Source organism: Cherax quadricarinatus, chromosome 33 (genome assembly GCF_038502225.1).
Source record: "Cherax quadricarinatus isolate ZL_2023a chromosome 33, ASM3850222v1, whole genome shotgun sequence".
In the NCBI taxonomy this organism is placed as follows: domain Eukaryota; kingdom Metazoa; phylum Arthropoda; class Malacostraca; order Decapoda; family Parastacidae; genus Cherax; species Cherax quadricarinatus.
The window spans coordinates 28,173,768-28,195,507 of NC_091324.1; the positions used below are offsets into that span (position 1 = coordinate 28,173,768).

Here is a 21,740-nt window from a genome sequence, read left to right on the forward strand (position 1 = left end):
CTGTATGTTTCACTGGTTCACTGTATGTTTCACTGGTACACTGTATGTTTCACTGGTTCACTACATGTTTCACTGGTACACTGTATGTTTCACTGGTTCACTGTATGTTTCACTGGTACACTGTATGTTTCACTGGCTCACTACATGTTTCACTGGTTCACTGTATATTTCACTGGCACACTGTATGTTTCACTGGTACACTGTAAGTTTCACTGGTTCACTGTATGTTTCACTGGTACACTGTATGTTTCACTGGTTCACTACATGTTTCACTAGTACACTGTATGTTTCACTGGTGCACTGTATGTTTCACTGGTACAATGTATGTTTCACTGGTACACTGTAAGATTCACTGTATGTTTCACTGGTACACTATGTTTCACTGGTTCACTACATGTTTCACTGGTACACTGTATGTTTCACTAGTCTCTGCAAGTTTCACCAATCACTGCAGGTTTCACCAGTCACTGCAAGTTTCACCAGTCACTGCAAGTTTCACCAGTCACTGCAAGTTTCACCAGTCACTGCAAGTTTCACCAGTCACTGCAAGTTTCACCAGTCACTGCAAGTTTCACCAGTCACTGCAAGTTTCACCAGTCACTGCAAGTTACACCAGTCACTGCAAGTTTCACCAGTCACTGCAAGTTTCACCAGTCACTGCAAGTTTCACCAGTCACTGCAAGTTTCACCAGTCACTGCAAGTTTCACCAGTCACTGCATATGAACGGTCAATCACTGCAACAATCTCACTGTTATATAACTCAAAATCCTGGTAAGTTTACTTAAGGTTGTTGTTTTTCCTGTATAAAATTAACCAAAACTTTTCTTGGCCATCACGACCCAGCCCGCCTACTGTTGCAATATTTACATTATACTTATCTGACCAAACCAATAATAATAATAATAATAATAATAATAATAATAATAATAATAATAATAATAATAATAATAATAATAATAGGCCTCACCTTCTCGTTTTCTTTAGTCACTCTGAACTTCTTCAGCAGACCTTCTATGTTAGCGCGCAGGTCCCCGCCCTGTCAATAATAATACTCTCATTAACAACAACAATAATAATAATAATAATAATAATAATAATAATAATAATAATAATAATAATAAATGCAGCAGCAGCATGGAACCCTCACTTGGTCAGACATTTGTGAAAACTAGAAAAGTTCCAAAGGTTTGTAACAAGACTGTTCCCAGAGATGAGAGGATTGTGTTATGAAGAGAGATTGAAGGGTCTGAACCTGACCATTTCAGAAGAAAGGATTACGGGAGACGTGATTACGATATACAAGATACTCAGAGGCTTTAATAGAGTAGCTAGCGACAAACATTTTGAAATGAGAGGCACAAAGGAGAGACGTAACAACTGGAAACTCAAGACACAGATGAACCACCAGGATATAAGGAATTACTTTTTCAGCTTTAAAGTTATAAATAAATGGGATGAGCTGGATGACGAAGTGGTAAGAGTCAAACTCAATACCTAGTTTGAAGGGAAGGTATGGCAGCGACCACGACGCCAGGAACCAATAATACCGGTGATTTTTATTTAAGAGGAGAGGCCAGGAGCTGAGACTCGACCACCGCACACACAATTCGGTGAGTACAATTCGATGAGTGCACACGCGAGCGTACGCACGCACGCATACACACACGGAGGAGATGGGACTCGACCCCTCCAACCACAAATAGGTGAGTACACACACACACACACACACACACACACACACACACACACACACACACACACACACACAGAGCTAGGAGCTGTGAATCGACACCTGCAACCACAAATAGGTAAGCACACACACAGGTGAGTACAAGAGCTGCTACACAGTCCACGGCAGCCATGAGTTCACCCAACAATCACAGTACTGCCGGACGCAAAAAACAAGTCATATCATGACCTTGAATTACAAATATTATTTCTATTAAAACACAGGATAATGGGTTTCACCTAGTGAAAAAACTATTGTAAGAAGCAACAGTTGATATATTTTCTTGTTAGCTGACAGTTAACTCTCTGCTTCCCACTGTCAGTTCATATACATGCATTTTCCAGCAAGATATTACAGAATTTAGGAAATCATTCAACACAACGTTACTTCCTGTTCCTCTGTATCATACAGAATTATGACTTCTCCTCTCTTGCGTGTCTCCCTCTCCTGCCTCTCTATACTGCCTTCCTTCACTGCCTTCGCTACCTCCTGCCTCTCTAAACTGCCTTCCTTCACTGCCTTCGCTATCTCCAGTATTGCCTCTTCCTTCACATGATAAAGATGGAATCAGTAAGAAAGGTAAAAATGGTGAGGAAGACGATAATGGTACTAGCACGATAAGAGACAACACAATAAGTGTCAGGGGCCCAAGATTGTTGAACTGCCTCCCAGCATACATAAGGGATATTACCAACAGACCCCTGGTTGTCTTCAAGAAGGCGTTGGGCAAGCACCTAAAGTCAGCACCTGACCAGCCGGGCTGTGGTTCGTACGTCGGGTTGCGTGCGACCAGCAGTAAAAGCCTGGTCGATCAGGCCTTGATCCACCGCGAGGCCTGGTCATGGACCGGGCCCTCGGGAGCGTTGACCTCCGAAACCTTCTCCAGGAATACTCCAGGTACACCTGTACTTAATAACCAGCGCCCACAAATGTGAAAATTGGCGGAGAATGTCCGTAGTTTTACACACTGAGTATTATGAAGTTCCTGATGACACCTAATTGAACTACCTTCTCCCCCTCATTTTCTCTCTCTCGTACACAAAGTGTTCACTCGTGAGACAGTTTCTTCCTTCACATACTCAATACTACCATCTGATGTCGCGGAGCTATTGGCACGACTGTGGTTGTATGTGTATTGTCACGACTGTGGTTGAATGAGTATTGTCACGCCTGTGGTTGGAGGGTTATTGTCACGGCTGTTAATGAGTTCTTGTCGTCACGGCTGTGGATGACTGGTTATTGTCACGGTTGTGGGTGGAGTGTTAGGCTGTCTCGTAACTCACGTATCAAGTCATAACTCTCCGTTCAGTGTGACGGCGGAGGCGGAGGTCATCCATGTACCTATATGTGTTGGTTTAAGGTTGCTAGGTGGATGTATATGACGTATGTCAGACCTATCAGAGTATACAACATCAACATGGAATCCACATACGGACAAGGTCGCTAGATTCACATGTGTTTTCCAGGCTACTCGACTGAGTGTGTTTCCGCTGGAGAGTGAGAGAGAGAGAGAAAGAGAGAGAATTATATGATAATATACAATATTCGTGAGAAATACTTGGGGTACTACTCCCAAATCTGCCCACTGCCATAACAACACACTGGAGTGAGAGTTGTATATGAGAATATATAAAATAAACCCAGTAAAAAGCATGGGTACCGTAAATACATAAAATAACACCGAGTCAACCTTGGTCCCAGGTTTTTCAACTGTTTATCAGAAGTTGTCAGGAACACTGCCGAAATAAATGTAGAAATTTTCAAGAGGAAAGTCGACAGGACCTCCCCCCAAGTGCAAGATCAACTAGGTTGTAATGGCTATATGGGCCAGCGGGCCGTCAGCAGGAATAACCTGGTTGATTAGGCAAGTACCAGGGAAGTCTCTCACAGAGCCGGCTACAGAGTAGGAAAACTATTGAAATCTATCAAAGGTAAGATATATCAGAGGCGGCTACACCTTGGTCTTGGTCCTTGTCCTTGTCTAAGGTTCGTAGCTTCTCACTTCCACAATCTGTATCCGTATCCAATCTTCTTTCTGCTTCCCTGATTTCCATGAATTTGCGCCTGCTGGGGTTGAATTCCACTAACCACCCGCCCGACCAGTCCTGCTGTCTGTCCAGATTTTCTTATGACCTTTCCTTGTTTACTGCAATACCTCAGTTTAGCGTCATCCCCAAAGATACTCAGGACCATCTCGCCAGGAATATCAATTATGAATCCCAGTAGCAATACTGAAGTCTTTCTTGTTATCTTTGCTTGCTCTCCAGCGTACACAATAATCTCTAGTGTGAGTGCGCGCACAAGACTCGTACTCTACTGTTCATGTTTGCTGAGGTAAACTTGGCTCCTGGACCCGATTCTTAAGCCTTATCATACACACTCTTAAAACGGTGAAAGGAGTTTGACCCCATCAGTTGTACATTCACAGCATCCCACTTCCCACTCTCCTAAACAGGTATCCCAGTGATGACGTCATAGTCCTTCACCTGGCTTCAGTAGGTACCCTTGTGATGACGCCATGGTGGAGGGGGGGGGGGAAGAAGGGAGGGCCGGGAGCTATACTGTGGCTCCTCCCACGCTGTGTTGTTTGCCATGGGTGTAAGTGACCTTGAGCCTTAATGACTCTCACTCCACGTCGGCTGATACCCACCACGCCTGGCTGATACCCTCCTCCCTCAGGGGTACTACCCACCACGCCTGGCTGATACCCAACTTTAAGCTGGTATTATCCACCTAGTCTAACCCAACTAGAGATAATACTTTACCTCCAGGTTAACTAATCATCATTCTTGACATATTCTTATAAATTTTCCATAACATGATTCTGTCTCTCCTTCCCGTCACACGCAATACAGTGGTGGCTGGAACTGCTGAGAATGTTTTCAGTGTCAAAGTCGTTTAGTGTGAGTACTAAAGGCATCCTGAGTGGTTCATCCTCCTTTTGTTCTTCCCGTTACATAAAGGCTCACGAGGTTCCATAGTGCTGTCTCCACAAGTCTAGTTCTTTTCCACGGAAGTCCCAGTTCTCCCAATCAGTTCCCCAGTGATTAAAATGTTAAACAGTTTCAACTTGGTTCTTCCTGGTCTTTCAGATGTTATTGTTTCCTGTGTGTGTGTATTGTTGCCTGTTTCCCCATATTGTTCCCTTTGGTTTCTGTTGTTCTGCGGGGATTATACACCTCTACTACTGTTATGTTAGTTCCCTTCTGTTACTTTCTCTGTTATGTAGCCTATTTACTCTCCAGTTTTCCTGTTCCTAAGCGTTTCATTGCTTTATTACCGTCAACATCAAAGATTTCCCTCTGTTTTTTTCTTTCATTTCCTGGCTATTTTATACCATATCAGTCATCTATAAACTTAACTTAATCAACTGAATATAACAAAGATATAATGTGGAGTGGAAGCAGTGAAGCTGACGGGTGGGAGAGAAACACGCAATCGGCACAGCACTGTTAGTACAGATTTTGTAATTCATCCAGAGTCCAGCCCTGGGTGTGATAGGCTCTCTTCTTGCCACACGCCTTGCATAACTCAGCTGCAAGGTAATATTTATCTCTATATTCCTGCAGAGAGAGAGAAAGAGAGAAACTACTGAAGAGATATATTGCAACAGTAAGGTTGGCCTACATAATGGTTGTGGAGAGCCAGCAGCACCCTGTGAGTAGCTTATTTAATAACACGTTACGTAGCAGATTGATGTAATTCCCAGCCTCCTCTCTTGTGACCTGCCGCCACCACCACCACCACACGACTTTCCAATACAGATCTATACATAACACTGTTATGAAAACGCACATTACATCTTACGACTGTGTGGGTGAGTCGTACCTACGAGTGTGTGGGAAAGTTATATCTACGAGTGTGTGGGTGAATGGTACCCACGAGTGTGTGGAAGAGTCATATCTACGACTGTGTGGGGGAGTCATATCTACAAATGTGGGTGAGTCGTACCTACGAGTGTGTGGGAGTCATATCTACGAGTGTGTGGAAGAGTCATATCTACGAGTGTTTGGTCGAGTCGTACCTACGAGAGTGAGGGGGGAAGTGGTAGAGTGGTTGAGTGGCGAGGTGGTCACGTCCATGCTGGGTGGGTCTCCACCTGTGTCCGCCTACCTAACCTGCTTCTTGTACACACTGCTCCTAAACCTTGCCCATCACCCTCTGGCCCTGACCTTGGCTTCAACACCCCTTCCCTCCCCCCTTCCCACCCATTACCACCACCCATCTCCCCTCCTCTCCTCGCTTACCTAGCAAATCCATCTCTCCGATGTTATGTTCGTGCGCATTCCAGCACTGGAGTACATACTGAGAGTCACTGTACCTGAGGAATAAGAGAGATTCCAGCAGAAGTCGTAACCATGGGTGAGGTTTGGGACGATGCCCTCGGGTAAAGGCGCTGGTATGATGGAAGGCCGCCGCTAGTGGACACTCAGTGTATATATACTCATTTCTCTCTCCTTTGTGTATCTCTCACCATGACGTCTTGTTCCTGCAACCTAGAGTGACAAGCAAGGCGACGTTCTGAGCTGAGAGACGAGGAGATGAGAGTAAGCAACTATCTTGGGTATGACGTCCAAAGGTAAATATGTCCACCATTACCCTTCACAGACTCACAAGGACGGGCATAGCCGCTTAAGTCGCAGTTTTATAACTAAAATCCAAAGGTTTTTTCAGTGTTGTCGGAATTAGTAATTTTTTCTAACAGTTCTAATTATGTTCCTACTAACCTTGCTAATTTAAAGGCCTATCAAAAATATGATAACGTATTCGCATATTTTGAAAATATTTTTTTTATACCAGACATGTCAATGCGTACACAATAGTGTACAGGATATATACATAGAGAGATGTATTTCTTCCAGCGTAAATATGCTGAGAGTATACTCTAAACCCTATTTTAGGGATTAAATTTACTTGACAGACTCACAACGGCACTAACCAGCCAACAACAGTATGTAGACACATGTTTCTCAACACTTGAATACTTCAAGACTGCAGCTTTCACAAATGACCAGTCACTAACAACACTTCAACTGGTCATCTTAAGGACTCCAGTATCACAAACAACACTTCAACTGGTTATCTTAAGGACTCCAGTATCACAAACAACATTTCAACTGGTCATCTTAAGAGCTCCAGTATCACAAACAACACTTCAACTGGTTATCTTAAGGACTCCAGTATCACAAGCAACACTTCAACTGGTCATCTTAAGGACTCCAGTATCACTAACAACACTTCAACTGGTCATCTTAAGGACTCCAGTATCACTAACAACACTTCAACTGGTCATCTTAAGAGCTCCAGCATCACTAACAACACTTCAACTAGTCATCTTAAGAGCTCCAGTATCACAATTAACTAGTCGCTATGAACACTTCAACTGGTCATGTGTTCAGATAACCTGGAAACGTAGCTCCTCTGCAGCACCTACAGATGACGAGTACTCAGCTGCAAGGTTCTCCAGAGATGACTGGATAGATTACTTGAAGCCACCACTCCAAGGTCACCTGACCTGACCTCACCTAGGACACTTGACCTCACGGAAACTGAGTCAAACTTTCTCAGCGTGTGTTCTTGCTGGTCTGATTTCCATTTCTCCAACATAAGAACGTAAGAAAGGAGGGCATAGCAGTAAGCAAGTCTATTGGCCCATAATAGACAGGTTCAACTCACTCATACAACACTTTCATGTAACTGTCCAACCTATATTCTTAAGATACCCAATGATGCTACTCGGGAGTTTGCTCCACTCATCTACAACCCGACTGCCAAACCAGTGCTTTCCTACATCCGTTCCAAGTTTGTCTAACTTGAATCCATTGCTGCGAATCCTATCTTGGTTAGTTATTTCAGCGTGTTTATTTATTCACTTTATTTATTCGTTTTGTGTTTGTACTCTTCCATCATATCTGTAATTCTACGTCCTTCCAGAGAGTCCAGATTTAATGCCCTTGTCACATCTTCATAGAAAAGATTTTTTGATACATGGGATCAACTTGGTCATCCTTCGCTGTATGTTTTCCTACACATTTATGTCCATTCTGTAATATGGAGACCAGAACTTAACAACAGTAAATGAGACCTTACCAAGGATATATAAAACTGAAGTATTATCTGAAGTCTGCTATTATTTATACTTCTTGATATAAATCTAAGAATTCTATTAGCTATACTGCGAACACTGGTGTTGTCTTGGCTTTGAATTACAGCTAACTGGAACACCTAAGTCTTTTTCTCATTCAGAATAATTAAGATCTATTTAGTTTACAAGTGCCACAGTTATTTTCTCTTCCCAGGATAACAGCCTTATAGGTGTCCACACTGAGCTGCATCTGCCACTCATCTGAATATATCAACTTATCCAGAACATCGTGTGGCCCTCTAGGGTCACCAGAATTTATTTCACGTCCAGTTGTAATGTCATGGGCACACTTACCGTGGGACACCACCTCAGACGCCTCCCAGTCTGATTTCTCCTCATTTATGCAAACTCTTGTTTAATATTACTGATGGAACACAATGTGGTGACTGGGACACAAGAGTTACACCTGAGAACCTTCACTGTCGCAACACTTCACCTCAATATTTATTATTAATAATTATTATTATTATTAGCAGCAGTAGCAGTAGCAGCAGCAGTAGCAGCAGCAGTAGCAGCAGCAGCAACAGCAGCAGCAGTAGTAGCAGCAGCAGCAGCAGCAGCAGCAGCAGGAGTAGCAGCAGCAGCAGCAGGAGTAGCAGCAGCAGCAGCAGCAGCAGCAGCAGCAGCAGTAGCAGTAGCAGCAGCAGCAGCAGCAGCAGCAGCAGCAGCAGCAACAGCAGCACCAGCAGCAGTAGCAGCAGCAGCAGCAGTAGCAGAAGCAGCAGCAGCAGCAGTAACAGTAGCAGTAGTAGCAGCAGCAACAACAGCAGCAGCAGCAGCAGCAGCAGCAGCAGCAGTAGCAGTAGCAGTAGCAGCAGCAGCAGCAGCAGCAGCAGCAGCAGCAGCAGCGCTATTATTATTATCGTTATTATCATATTATCGTTATCATTATTATCAAAGTAAGTGCTAAACTCGTAAGGGTTATATACAGAGGTGTTTCGCCTGTACAACAGGTTTCTTCAGTCGAGAAGACGAGTAAGACACATGTACAAAAGTTAGGTATCTTTGTTTGTGAAATAAAGTAACATAATGGTTGCACAAGTGTGTTGGTCGTCCAACTCTCAGTACCGTGTATCATTACTACCGTAAATACAAGTGTGTTGGTCGTCCAACTCTCAGTACCGTGTATCATTACTACCGTAAATACAAGTGTGTTGGTCGTCCAACTCTCAGTACCGTGTATCATTACTACCGTAAATACAAGTGTGTTGGTCGTCCAAGTCTCAGTACTGTGTATCATTACTACCGTAAATACAAGTGTGTTGGTCGTCCAAGTCTCAGTACCGTGTATCATTACTACCGTAAATACAAGTGTGTTGGTCGTCCAAGTCTCAGTACCGTGTATCATTACTACCGTAAATACAAGTGTGTTGGTCGTCCAACTCTCAGTACCGTGTATCATTACTACCGTAAATACAAGTGTGTTGGTCGTCCAACTCTCAGTACCGTGTATCATTACTACAGTAAATACAAGTGTGTTGGTCGTCCAACTCTCAGTACCGTGTATCATTACTACCGTAAATACAAGTGTGTTGGTCGTCCAACTCTCAGTACCGTGTATCATTACTACCGTAAATACAAGTGTGTTGGTCGTCCAACTCTCAGTACCGTGTATCATTACTACAGTAAATACAAGTGTGTTGGTCGTCCAACTCTCAGTACCGTGTATCATTACTACCGTAAATACAAGTGTAATGGTCGTCCAACTCTCAGTACCGTGTATCATTACTACCGTAAATACAAGTGAAGGAATCTGTAGAAGTCATTCCCGTGACCTCTGCTCTCAACACAACTCATTCCCATGACCTCTGCTCTCAGCACAACTCATTCCCATGACCTCTGCTCTCAACACAACTCATTCCCATGACCTCTGCTCTCAGCACAACTCATTCCCATGACCTCTGCTCTCAACACAACTCATTCCCATGACCTCTGCTCTCAGCACAACTCATTCCCATGACCTCTGCTCTCAGCACAACTCATTCCAATGACCTCTGCTCTCAACACAACTCATTCCCATGACCTCTGCTCTCAACACAACTCATTCCCATGACCTCTGCTCTCAACACAACTCATTCCCATGACCTCTGCTCTCAAAACAACTCATTCCCATGACCTCTGCTCTCAACACAACTCATTCGCATGACCTCTGCTCTCAGCACAACTCATTCCCATGACCTCTGCTCTCAGCACAACTCATTCCCATGACCTCTGCTCTCAACACAACTCATTCCCATGACCTCTGCTCTCAGCACAACTCATTCCCATGACCTCTGCTCTCAACACAACTCATTCCCATGACCTCTGCTCTCAGCACAACTCATTCCCATGACCTCTGCTCTCAGCACAACTCATTCCAATGACCTCTGCTCTCAACACAACTCATTCCCATGACCTCTGCTCTCAACACAACTCATTCCCATGACCTCTGCTCTCAACACAACTCATTCCCATGACCTCTGCTCTCAAAACAACTCATTCCCATGACCTCTGCTCTCAACACAACTCATTCCCATGACCTCTGCTCTCAACACAACTCATTCCCATGACCTCTGCTCTCAACACAACTCATTCCCATGAACTCTGCTCTCAACACAACTCATTCCCATGACCTCTGCTCTCAACACAACTCATTCCCATGACCTCTGCTCTCAACACAACTCATTCCCATGACCTCTGCTCTCAACACAACTCATTCCCATGACCTCTGCTCTCAACACAACTCATTCGCATGACCTCTGCTCTCAACACAACTCATTCCCATGACTTCTGCTCTCAACACAACTCATTCCCATGACCTCTGCTCTCAACACAACTCATTCCCATGACCTCTGCTCTCAGCACAACTCATTCCCATGACCTCTGCTCTCAGCACAACTCATTCCCATGACCTCTGCTATCAGCACAATTCATTCCCATGACCTCTGCTCTCAACACAACTCATTCCCATGACCTCTGCTCTCAACACAACTCATTCCCATGACCTCTGCTCTCAACACAACTCATTCCCATGACCTCTGCTCTCAACACAACTCATTCCCATGACCTCTGCTCTCAACACAACTCATTCCCATGACCTCTGCTCTCAACACAACTCATTCCCATGACCTCTGCTCTCAACACAACTCATTCCCATGACCTCTGCTCTCAACACAACTCATTCCCATGACCTCTGCTCTCAACACAACTCATTCCCATAACCTCTGCTCTCAACACAACTCATTTCCATGATCTCTGCTCTCAACAATAAAGTTCGGTGCACAAGACACAGTGCACAGTAAAGTTCGGTGCACAAGACAGTGCACATTAAAGTTCGGTGCATAAGACACAGTGCACAATAAAGTTCAGTGCACAAGACACAGTGCACAATAAAGTTCGGTGCACAAGACACAGTGCACAGTAAAGTTCGGTGCACAAGACACAGCGCACAGTAAAGTTCGGTGCACAAGACACAGCGCACAGTAAAGTTCGATGCACAAGACACAGTGCACAATAAAGTTCAGTGCACAAGACACAGTGCACAATAAAGTTCAGTGCACAAGACAGTGCACAATAACGTTCGGTGCACAAGACACAGTGCACAATAAAGTTCGATGCACAAGACACAGTGCACAATAAATTTCGGTGCACAAGACACAGTGCACAATAAAGTTCGGTGCACAAGACACAGTGCACAATAAAGTTCGGTGCACAAGACACAGTGCACAATAAAGTTCGGTGCACAAGACACAGTGCACAATAAAGTTCGGTGCACAAGACACAGTGCACAATAAAGTTCGGTGCATAAGACACAGTGCACAATAAAGTTCGGTGCACAAGACACAGTGCACAATAAAGTTCGGTGCATAAGACAGTGCACAATAAAGTTCGGTGCACAAGACACAGTGCACAATAAAGTTCGATGCACAAGACACAGTGCACAATAAAGTTCGGTGCACAAGACACAGTGCACAATAAAGTTCGGTGCACAAGACAGTGCACAAGACACAGTGCACAATAAAGTTCGCTGCACAAGACAGTGCACAAGACACAGTGCACAATAAAGTTCGCTGCACAAGACAGTGCACAAGACACAGTGCACAATAAAGCTCTTAAAGCGAACCTGTGCACCAAAAAATGTTTTTGTTTGACTGACTTTGCGGGGAATTCCTTGTTATTGTTATTGCTGAGTCACCTTAAACAAGAGACCAGGAAGTGTCTCCAGGCAGTGACACACCTGCTGAACACTGTAACACACCTGCTGAACACTGACACACCTGCTGAACACTGTGACACCCGCTGAACACTGTGACACACCTGCTGAATACTGTGACACACCTGCTGAACACTGTGACACACCTGCTGAACAGACACACCTGCTGAACACTGTGACACACCCGCTGAACACTGTGACACACCTGCTGAATACTGTGACACACTGAACACTATGACACACCTGCTGAACACTGTGACACCTGCTGAATACTGTGACACACCTGCTGAACACTGTGACACACCTGCTGAACACTGTGACACACTGAACACTATGACACACCTGCTGAACACTGTGACACACCTGCTAAATACTGTGACACACCTGCTGAACACTGACACACCTGCTGAACACTGTGACACACTGAACACTGACACACCTGCTGAACACTGTGACACACTGAACACTGACACACCTGCTGAACGATGGAAATAAATGGTATAAAATACCGACACAATGGAAATATAAACACAAATGCAGTATAATGTGATCCTTTATTGACAACGTTTCACCCACGCAGTGGGCTTTTTCAAGTCACACACGGATCTACCTGGGGTTGGAAGGTACGGGAGTATTTATAGTTCAGAACGTTGAGGTCAGGTGAAGATTACTGCATCAGATGATCTACCGGGTGGGGTTGTAGAGTCTTGGGTAGCTAGGCGGGGATATTGGACAAGTTGTGAGTAGACCTTCTGCAGTGTTCTATGTTCTTATGTGGGATAGCGATGAAGAAGTTTCTTGGCGAGTGGTTCAGCTATGTTATAGAAGCCATTGTTCTGGTTGAAATTGTTGGTTATAGAGATAAACGATGATTCCAGGATTCTTCTGTATTGAGTGTTGTCTTCTGTGGCTATAAGTCTTGAGTTTCTGTAGTTAATTAAATGGTTGTGTGAATTGCGATGTTGTACACAGGCATTCCTTGTATCGTCAGTCCTGCTTGCATATTGGTGTTCTGAAATACGTGTTTGGAGGTCTCTTGATGTTTCGCCCACGTATAATTTGTTGCAGTCATTACAAGGGATTATGTATACCCCTGCAGAGGATGGAGGCTTGTCCTGTCTACTACTGGTGATGTCCTTGATGGTCGTGGTTGTGGAGGTAGATACTTGGAATGATGTTTTGGCAAAGATGTTGGAAACATGTTTGGCAATGGAGTTGGTGGGAAGGACTATGTATCTCTTCTCGGCAGTGTCTTCTCTGGGTGTGTTGAAGATGTTTAATGCTCGCCGTCTGCAGTCTCTGATGAAGTGACGAGGATAGTGGAGTTTGGAAAATACTTGTTCAATTATAGTGCATTCTTCCTCAACTCAATACAGAAGAATCCTGGAATCATCGTTTATCTCTATAACCAACAATTTCAACCAGAACAATGGCTTCTATAACATAGCTGAACCACTCGCCAAGAAACTTCTTCATCGCTATCCCACATAAGAACATAGAACACTGCAGAAGGTCTACTCACAACTTGTCCAATATCCCCGCCTAGCTACCCAAGACTCTACAACCCCACCCGGTAGATCATCTGATGCAGTAATCTTCACCTGACCTCAACGTTCTGAACTATAAATACTCCCGTACCTTCCAACCCCAGGTAGATCCGTGTGTGACTTGAAAAAGCCCACTGCGTGGGTGAAACGTTGTCAATAAAGGATCACATTATACTGCATTTGTGTTTATATTTCCACACCTGCTGAACACTGACACCTGCTGAACACTGTGACACACCTGCTGAATACTGTGACACACCTGCTGAACACTGTGATACACCTGCTGAATACTGTGACACACCTGCTGAACACTAACACACCTGCTGAACACTGTAACACACCTGCTGAACACTGTGACACACCTGCTGAATACTGTGACACATCTGCTGAACACAGTGACACCTGCTGAACAGTGTGACACACCTGCTGAATACTGTGACACACCTGTTGAACACTGTGACACACCTGTTGAACACTGTGACACACCTGCTGAATACTGTGACACACCTGCTGAACACTGTCACGCATCTGCTGAACACTAGCCCACTGCTGAACAGTGACACACTGCTGAATACTGTAACACACCTGCTGAACAGTGACACACCTGCTGAACACTGTGACACACCTGCTGAACACTGTAACACCTGCTGAACACTGTGACACACCTGCTGAACACTAACACACTGACAGACCTGCTGAACACTGTCACACACCTGCTGAACACTGTAACACACCTGCTGAACAATGTGACCCACCTGCTGAACACTAACCCACTGCTGAACACTGTGGCCCACCTGCTGAACACTAACCCACTGCTGAACACTGTGACCGACCTGCTGAACACTAACACACTGCTGAACACTGTGACCCACCTGCTGAACACTAACACACTGCTGAACACTGTGACCCACCTGCTGAACACTGTGACATACCTCCTGAACACTGTAACACACTGCTGGGCGCTTTAACACACCTGGTGAACACTGTGACACACCTATTGAAGACTGTAACACACCTGCTGAACACTGTAACACACCTGGTGAACACTGTGACACACCTATTGAACACTGTAACACACCTGCTGAACACTGTAACACACCTGCTGAACACTGACACACCTGCTGAACAGTGACACACCTGCTGAACACTGTGCCACACCTACTGAACACTGTAACACACCTGCTGAACACTGTAACACACCTGTTGCTGTGACGGGAGGGAGGGACTCTACACTTGTGCCAGTGAGGTGTGTTAGTGGCAGCTAGGAACACTCTCTCCATCCATCTTATCTGTTATGTACACCACCACTAACACCTCACGCCCAGGTCTGCCTCCATTATCTTCACCCTCACTTAACTCTGATTCCTCCTTTCCTTCATACTCTCTCTCATCAACATACATGTTACACACAACGTTACTCCCTCCCATCAACACACAACGTTACTCCCTCCCATCAACACACAACGTTACTCCCTCCCATCAACATACATGTTACACACAACGTTACTCCCTTCCATCAACACACAACGTTACTCTCTCCCATCAACACACAACGTTACTCCCTTCCATCAACACACAACGTTACTCTCTCCCATCAACTCACAACGTTACTCCCTTCCATCAACACACAACGTTACTCCCTTCCATCAACACACAACGTTACTCCCTTCCATCAACTCGCAACGTTACTCCCTTCCATCAACACACAACGTTACTCCCTTCCATCAACACACAACGTTACTCTCTCCCATCAACTCACAACGTTACTCCCTTCCATCAACACACAACGTTACTCCCTTCCATCAACACACAAAGTTACTCCCTTCCATCAACACACAACGTTACTCTCTCCCATCAACTCACAACGTTACTCCCTTCCATCAACACACAACGTTACTCCCTTCCATCAACACACAACGTTACTCCCTTCCATCAACACACAACATTACTCTCTCCCATCAACACACAACGTTACTCTCTCCCATCAACTCACAACGTTACTCCCTTCCATCAACACACAACGTTACTCCCTTCCATCAACTCACAACGTTACTCCCTTCCATCAACACACAACGTTACTCCCTTCCATCAACTCACAACGTTACTCCCTTCCATCAACACACAACGTTACTCTCTCCCATCAACTCACAACGTTACTCCCTTCCATCAACACACAACATTACTCTCTCCCATCAACTCACAACGTTACTCCCTTCCATCAACACACAACATTACTCTCTCCCATCAACTCACAACGTTACTCCCTTCCATCAACACACAACGTTACTCTCTCCCATCAACTCACAACGTTACTCCCTACCATCAACACACAACGTTACTCCCATCAACACACAACGTTACTCTCTCCCATCAACACACAACATTACTCCCTCTCATCAACACACACATGATACACAACATTGATATATACAATAATGACATTCTTGGGTTATCCAGGGGTAAATCTTTACTGTAGTCTGTAATAAGATCACAGTCAAGAGGTAATATCTTAATATGCAAAACAACAACAGCGAAAATTAGTGAAGTTTCAAGCGCTTTAGTGTTTCTTGAGAAATCACGAAAGCGCTTGGAATTTCAATATTTTTCACTGTGGTTATTTTGCATAATGTACCACGTTTGTGTGTCACAACACCTGTGTAACACACGTATGTGTGTCACAACACCTGTGTAACACACGTATGTGTGTCACAACACCTGTGTAACACACGTATGTGTCACAACACCTGTGTAACACACGTATGTCACAACACCTGTGTAACACACGTATGTGTGTCACAACACCTGTGTAACACACGTATGTGTCACAACACCTGTGTAACACACGTATGTGTGTCACAACACCTGTGTAACATCAAAAAATAATCTACATTGATGAAAACTTAACATACTTCAGAGTATAGCTAGAACAGCCAAGGATATACTCTTAACATAGCTAGAACAGCCAGGGATATACTCTTAACATAGCTAGAACAGCCAGGGATATACTCTTAACGTAGCTAGAACAGCCAGGGATATACTCTTAACATAGCTAGAACAGCCAGGGATATACTCTTAACATAGCTAGAACAGCCAGGGGTATACTTTTAACATAGCTAGAACAGCCAGGGATATACTCTTAACATAGCTAGAACAGCCAGGGATATACTCTTAACATAGCTAGAACAGCCAGGGGTATACTCTTAACATAGCTAGAACAGCCAGGGATATACTCTTAACATAGCTAGAACAGCCAGGGGTATACTCTTAACATAGCTAGAACAGCCAGGGGTATACTCTTAACATAGCTAGAACAGCCAGGGGTATACTCTTAACATAGCTAGAACAGCCAGGGGTATATTCTTAACATAGCTAGAACAGCCAGGGGTATATTCCTAACACAACTGGAACAGCCAGGGGTATATTCCTAACACAACTGGAACAACCAGGGGTATATTCCTAACAACAGGAACAGCCAGGGGTATATTCCTAACACAACTGGAACAGCCAGGGGTATATTCCCAACACAACTGGAACAGCCAGGGGTATATTCCTAACACAGAAGAGTGTTGTTGGTCTAGTATAACAGGTAAGGAAAGAACAAGAACAACGAAGCTGAGATGCAAATTACGCACCCAGAGAACCAGAGACCAGAGAACCAGAGACCAGAGAATCAGAGACCAGAGAACCAGAGGTTCACATTACACAATAACTGCAGCCACAGTTGGTCTGGTAAATGTAAGAGTAGTAACCTTCTAGAATGTCAACAGTGAGATTACTGGACCATATGATACAGTAGGCCTGTTGAATCATGTGATACAGCAGGCCTACTGGACTGAGTAGGCCTACTGCACAGTGGTAGACAGGCCCAGCTTCTCCCCCTCTCCTTTGAAAGCCCTCCCTCCCTCTCCCTCCCTCTCCCTCCCTAACACATGTACAACATATGAGTGTACAATATATGGGGAAGGAGAGAGGTGTGTGTGTTATCAATGTCAACACTCCTCCCTCACACTGCTCCCTCACACTCCTCCCTCACGCTCCTCCCTCACGCTCCTCCCTCACGCTCCTCCCTCACGCTCCTCCCTCACGCTCCTCCCTCACACTCCTCCCTCACACTCCTCCCTCACACTCCTCCCTCACACTGCTCCCTCACACTCCTCCCTCACGCTCCTCCCTCACACTCCTCCCTCACGCTCCTCCCTCACGCTCCTCCCTCACACTCCTCCCTCACACTCCTCCCTCACACTCCTCCCTCACACTCCTCCCTCACACTCCTCCCTCACACTCCTCCCTCACGCTCCTCCCTCACGCTCCTCCCTCACGCTCCTCCCTCACACTCCTCCATCACACTCCTCCCTCACACTCCTCTCTCACACTCCTCCCTCACACTCCTCCCTCACACTCCTCTCTCACACTCCTCCCTCACACTCCTCCCTCACACTCCTCTATCACACTCCTCCCTCACATTCCTCCCTCACACTCCTCTATCACACTCCTCCCTCACACTCCTCTATCACACTCCTCCCTCACACTCCTCCCTCACACTGCTCCATTACGCTCCTCCCTCACGCTCCTCCCTCACACTCCTCCCTCACACTCCTCCCTCACACTCCTCCCTCACGCTCCTCCCTCACACTCCTCCCTCACGCTCCTCCCTCACGCTCCTCCCTCACACTCCTCCCTCACACTCCTCCCTCACACTCCTCTATCACACTCCTCTATCACACTCCTCCCTCACACTGCTCCCTCACACTCCTCCCTCACACTCCTCTATCACACTCCTCCCTCACATTCCTCCCTCACACTCCTCCCTCACATTCCTCCCTCACACTCCTCTATCACACTCCTCTATCACACTCCTCCCTCACACTCCTCCCTCACACTCCTCTATCACACTCCTCCCTCACACTCCTCTATCACACTCCTCCCTCACACTCCTCTATCACACTCCTCTATCACACTCCTCCCTCACACTCCTCTATCACACTCCTCCCTCACACTCCTCCCTCACACTGCTCCATTACGCTCCTCCCTCACGCTCCTCCCTCACACTCCTCCCTCAAACTCCTCCCTCACACTCCTCCCTCACACTCCTCCCTCACACTCCTCCCTCACACTCCTCTATCACACTCCTCTATCACACTCCTCCCTCACACTGCTCCCTCACACTCCTCCCTCACACTCCTCCCTCACACTCCTCCCTCACACTCCTCCCTCACACTCCTCTATCACACTCCTCTATCACACTCCTCCATCACACTCCTCTCTCACACTCTATCACACTCCTCTATCACACTCCTCTATCACACTCCTCTATCACACTCCTCTATCACACTCCTCTATCACACTCCTCTATCACACTCCTCTATCACACTCCTCTATCACACTCCTCTATCACACTCCTCTCTCACACTCCTCCCTCACACTCCTCCCTCACACTCCTCCCTCACACTCCTCTATCACACTCCTCCCTCACATTCCTCCCTCACACTCCTCTATCACACTCCTCTATCACACTCCTCCCTCACATTCCTCCCTCACACTCCTCCCTCACACTCCTCTATCACACTCCTCTATCACACTCCTCCATCACACTCCTCTCTCACACTCTATCACACTCCTCTATCACACTCCTCTATCACACTCCTCTATCACACTCCTCTATCACACTCCTCTATCACACTCCTCTATCACACTCCTCTCTCACACTCCTCCCTCACACTCCTCCCTCACACTCCTCTATCACACTCCTCCCTCACATTCCTCCCTCACACTCCTCTATCACACTCCTCTATCACACTCCTCCCTCACATTCCTCCCTCACACTCCTCTATCACACTCCTCTATCACACTCCTCCCTCACATTCCTCCCTCACACTCCTCTATCACACTCCTCCATCACACTCCTCTCTCACACTCTATCACACTCCTCTATCACACTCCTCTATCACACTCCTCTATCACACTCCTCTATCACACTCCTCTATCACACTCCTCTATCACACTCCTCCCTCACACTCCTCTATCACACTCCTCTATCACACTCCTCTATCACACTCCTCTATCACACTCCTCTATCACACTCCTCTATCACACTCCTCTATCACACTCCTCTATCACACTCCTCTATCACACTCCTCTATCACACTCCTCTATCACACTCCTCTATCACACTCCTCTATCACACTCCTCTATCACACTCCTCTATCACGCTCTTCCACCATAATGGGATTTATTAAACAAAATTGGATACAACGGCAGTGTGTTGCTGGCGTAATATGAGAGTTGCTCCAACACAGGATGGGGGTTCATACAAGGTGTTGGAATCCTTCAGTCTATCCTCGTAGGGAAGATTTATGATACATGGGATGAAGCCTCGTCATCCTTTGTAGGGTTTCCAGCGCATTTATGTTCACTGTGTAATATACAGAGCACAACTGAGCTTCATAATATCAACATAGTTTCATCAATGATATACAAAGCTGAATTATAACCTGATGACTATTATACTTCTTGATCTAGATCAGTGGTTCTTAACTTGGGCTCCACCGATCCCCAGGGGTTCAGTGAGATCACACACACACACACACACACACACACACACACACACACACACACACACACACACACACACACACACACACACCTTACAGTGTCTGTGTGTGTTCGAAGAAATCATATTTCATTTTTACAATTACAAAGGGTTGGGTGAATGCCTGGATGAAACTTGTGGGTTCAGAACCTCCACTGATCTCGAGGCAAGAATTCTATTAACTTTATCACGAACTCTTATTTACTGTTGTCTTAGCTTTAAAGTCCTACTAACTAGAACACCTAATTTGTTTTCATATTCAGAAAGACAGAGATCTACATTATTTAGTTTATAAATGGCATGGTTATTCCCCCCCCCCCAGGATTACAATCTTATATTTGTATCCATATTGCACCGAATCTGCAGGAAGAGGAACATCCTACATACAGGTAGTTACTACGGGTGACGTGTGTGTGTGCTTCATCCTCAGTGACAGAGAATCTTTTCGAGGTGATGAGTCCTGTTGAATGAGAGGAGTGAAACATCCAGGTCCTGCCCAATCCCGTATATCATTTGTTGCTTATCTGTAGGGCCCACCAAGGCTCTCACCTCAAGCATTTTTCTGTGTAACTCACGGGAGGAAGCAAGGACGAATATCACCATATATGCTGAGACGGAAACCCGCACCACTAGAGTCGCCGCCCTACACAGCAGGTGTACCACAACCACTAACAAACACCATCACCACTACTCACCACCACTACCACCATCACCACTACCCACCACATCTACCACTATCACCACCCCTCTACCATCCATTACCCCAAACACTTCCTTAGCCCTCACCAAGCACCCACTTCCCATTATAACTGACAGGAATCAAGACTGCTGCTACGCACCCTCCTCTCTACTTCCGCTTACCTTCATGCTTTACATATCCCCTCGTGACGTCACACTCATCACCACAACAGTACACTCATCACACCACCACTCATCACTAACCCCTCCCCCCTCATAATTCCTGTAATAAACAGCAATCATAATGAGGCTCCTACAATACACAATTTGCACGAGTCAGAAGAGTTAGTAAGGTAAACTAGCCAGGATGGCACTAATGACCTTTTTCTGATAAACTAGCCAGGGTGGCACTAATGGACCTCTTCTGATGAACTAGCCAGGGTGGCACTAATGACTCTCTTCTGATAAACTAGAAAGGGTGGCACTAGTGACCTTTTTCTGATAAACTAGCCAGGGTGGCACTAATGACCCTCTTCTGATAAACTAGCCAGGGTGGCACTAATGACCCTCCTCCGGTCGATCACCCTCCATGAGTCATCCAGATGCTTGGCCAAGATTTCTGCCAGGTAACACGAGTCTCCCAGTAGAGATCAACACTTAGTGTTACATATAAACCTTCACTGATTTGTAAATGCTAGTGCAGCTACTGATGCTGGTACAGGTTCTGATACTGGTACAGATTCTGGTTCTGGTACAATACAAGTACTGGTATAGTTTTGTGAGTATACCATCGCTGATATACAATACCATCAATACATTTTATACTTTACAGACGGGGTATGATGGTGGGCATTACAGA

The 21,740-nt window shown here is 45.6% G+C and overlaps 1 protein-coding gene across 4 annotated transcripts in view; it reads right to left on the minus strand.

Annotated features, from left to right (window-relative positions):
- The window catches only part of LOC128693930 (uncharacterized), a 383,054-nt gene that overhangs the window by 101,942 nt on the left and 259,372 nt on the right, over positions 1 to 21,740 (minus strand). For all 4 annotated transcript variants that reach the window (XM_070090979.1, XM_070090978.1, XM_070090977.1 and 1 more), the window contains one exon: positions 969 to 1,037. In XM_070090979.1, the coding sequence (XP_069947080.1) occupies positions 969 to 1,037 (69 nt within the window). The remainder of the gene's footprint in view (positions 1 to 968; positions 1,038 to 21,740) is intronic.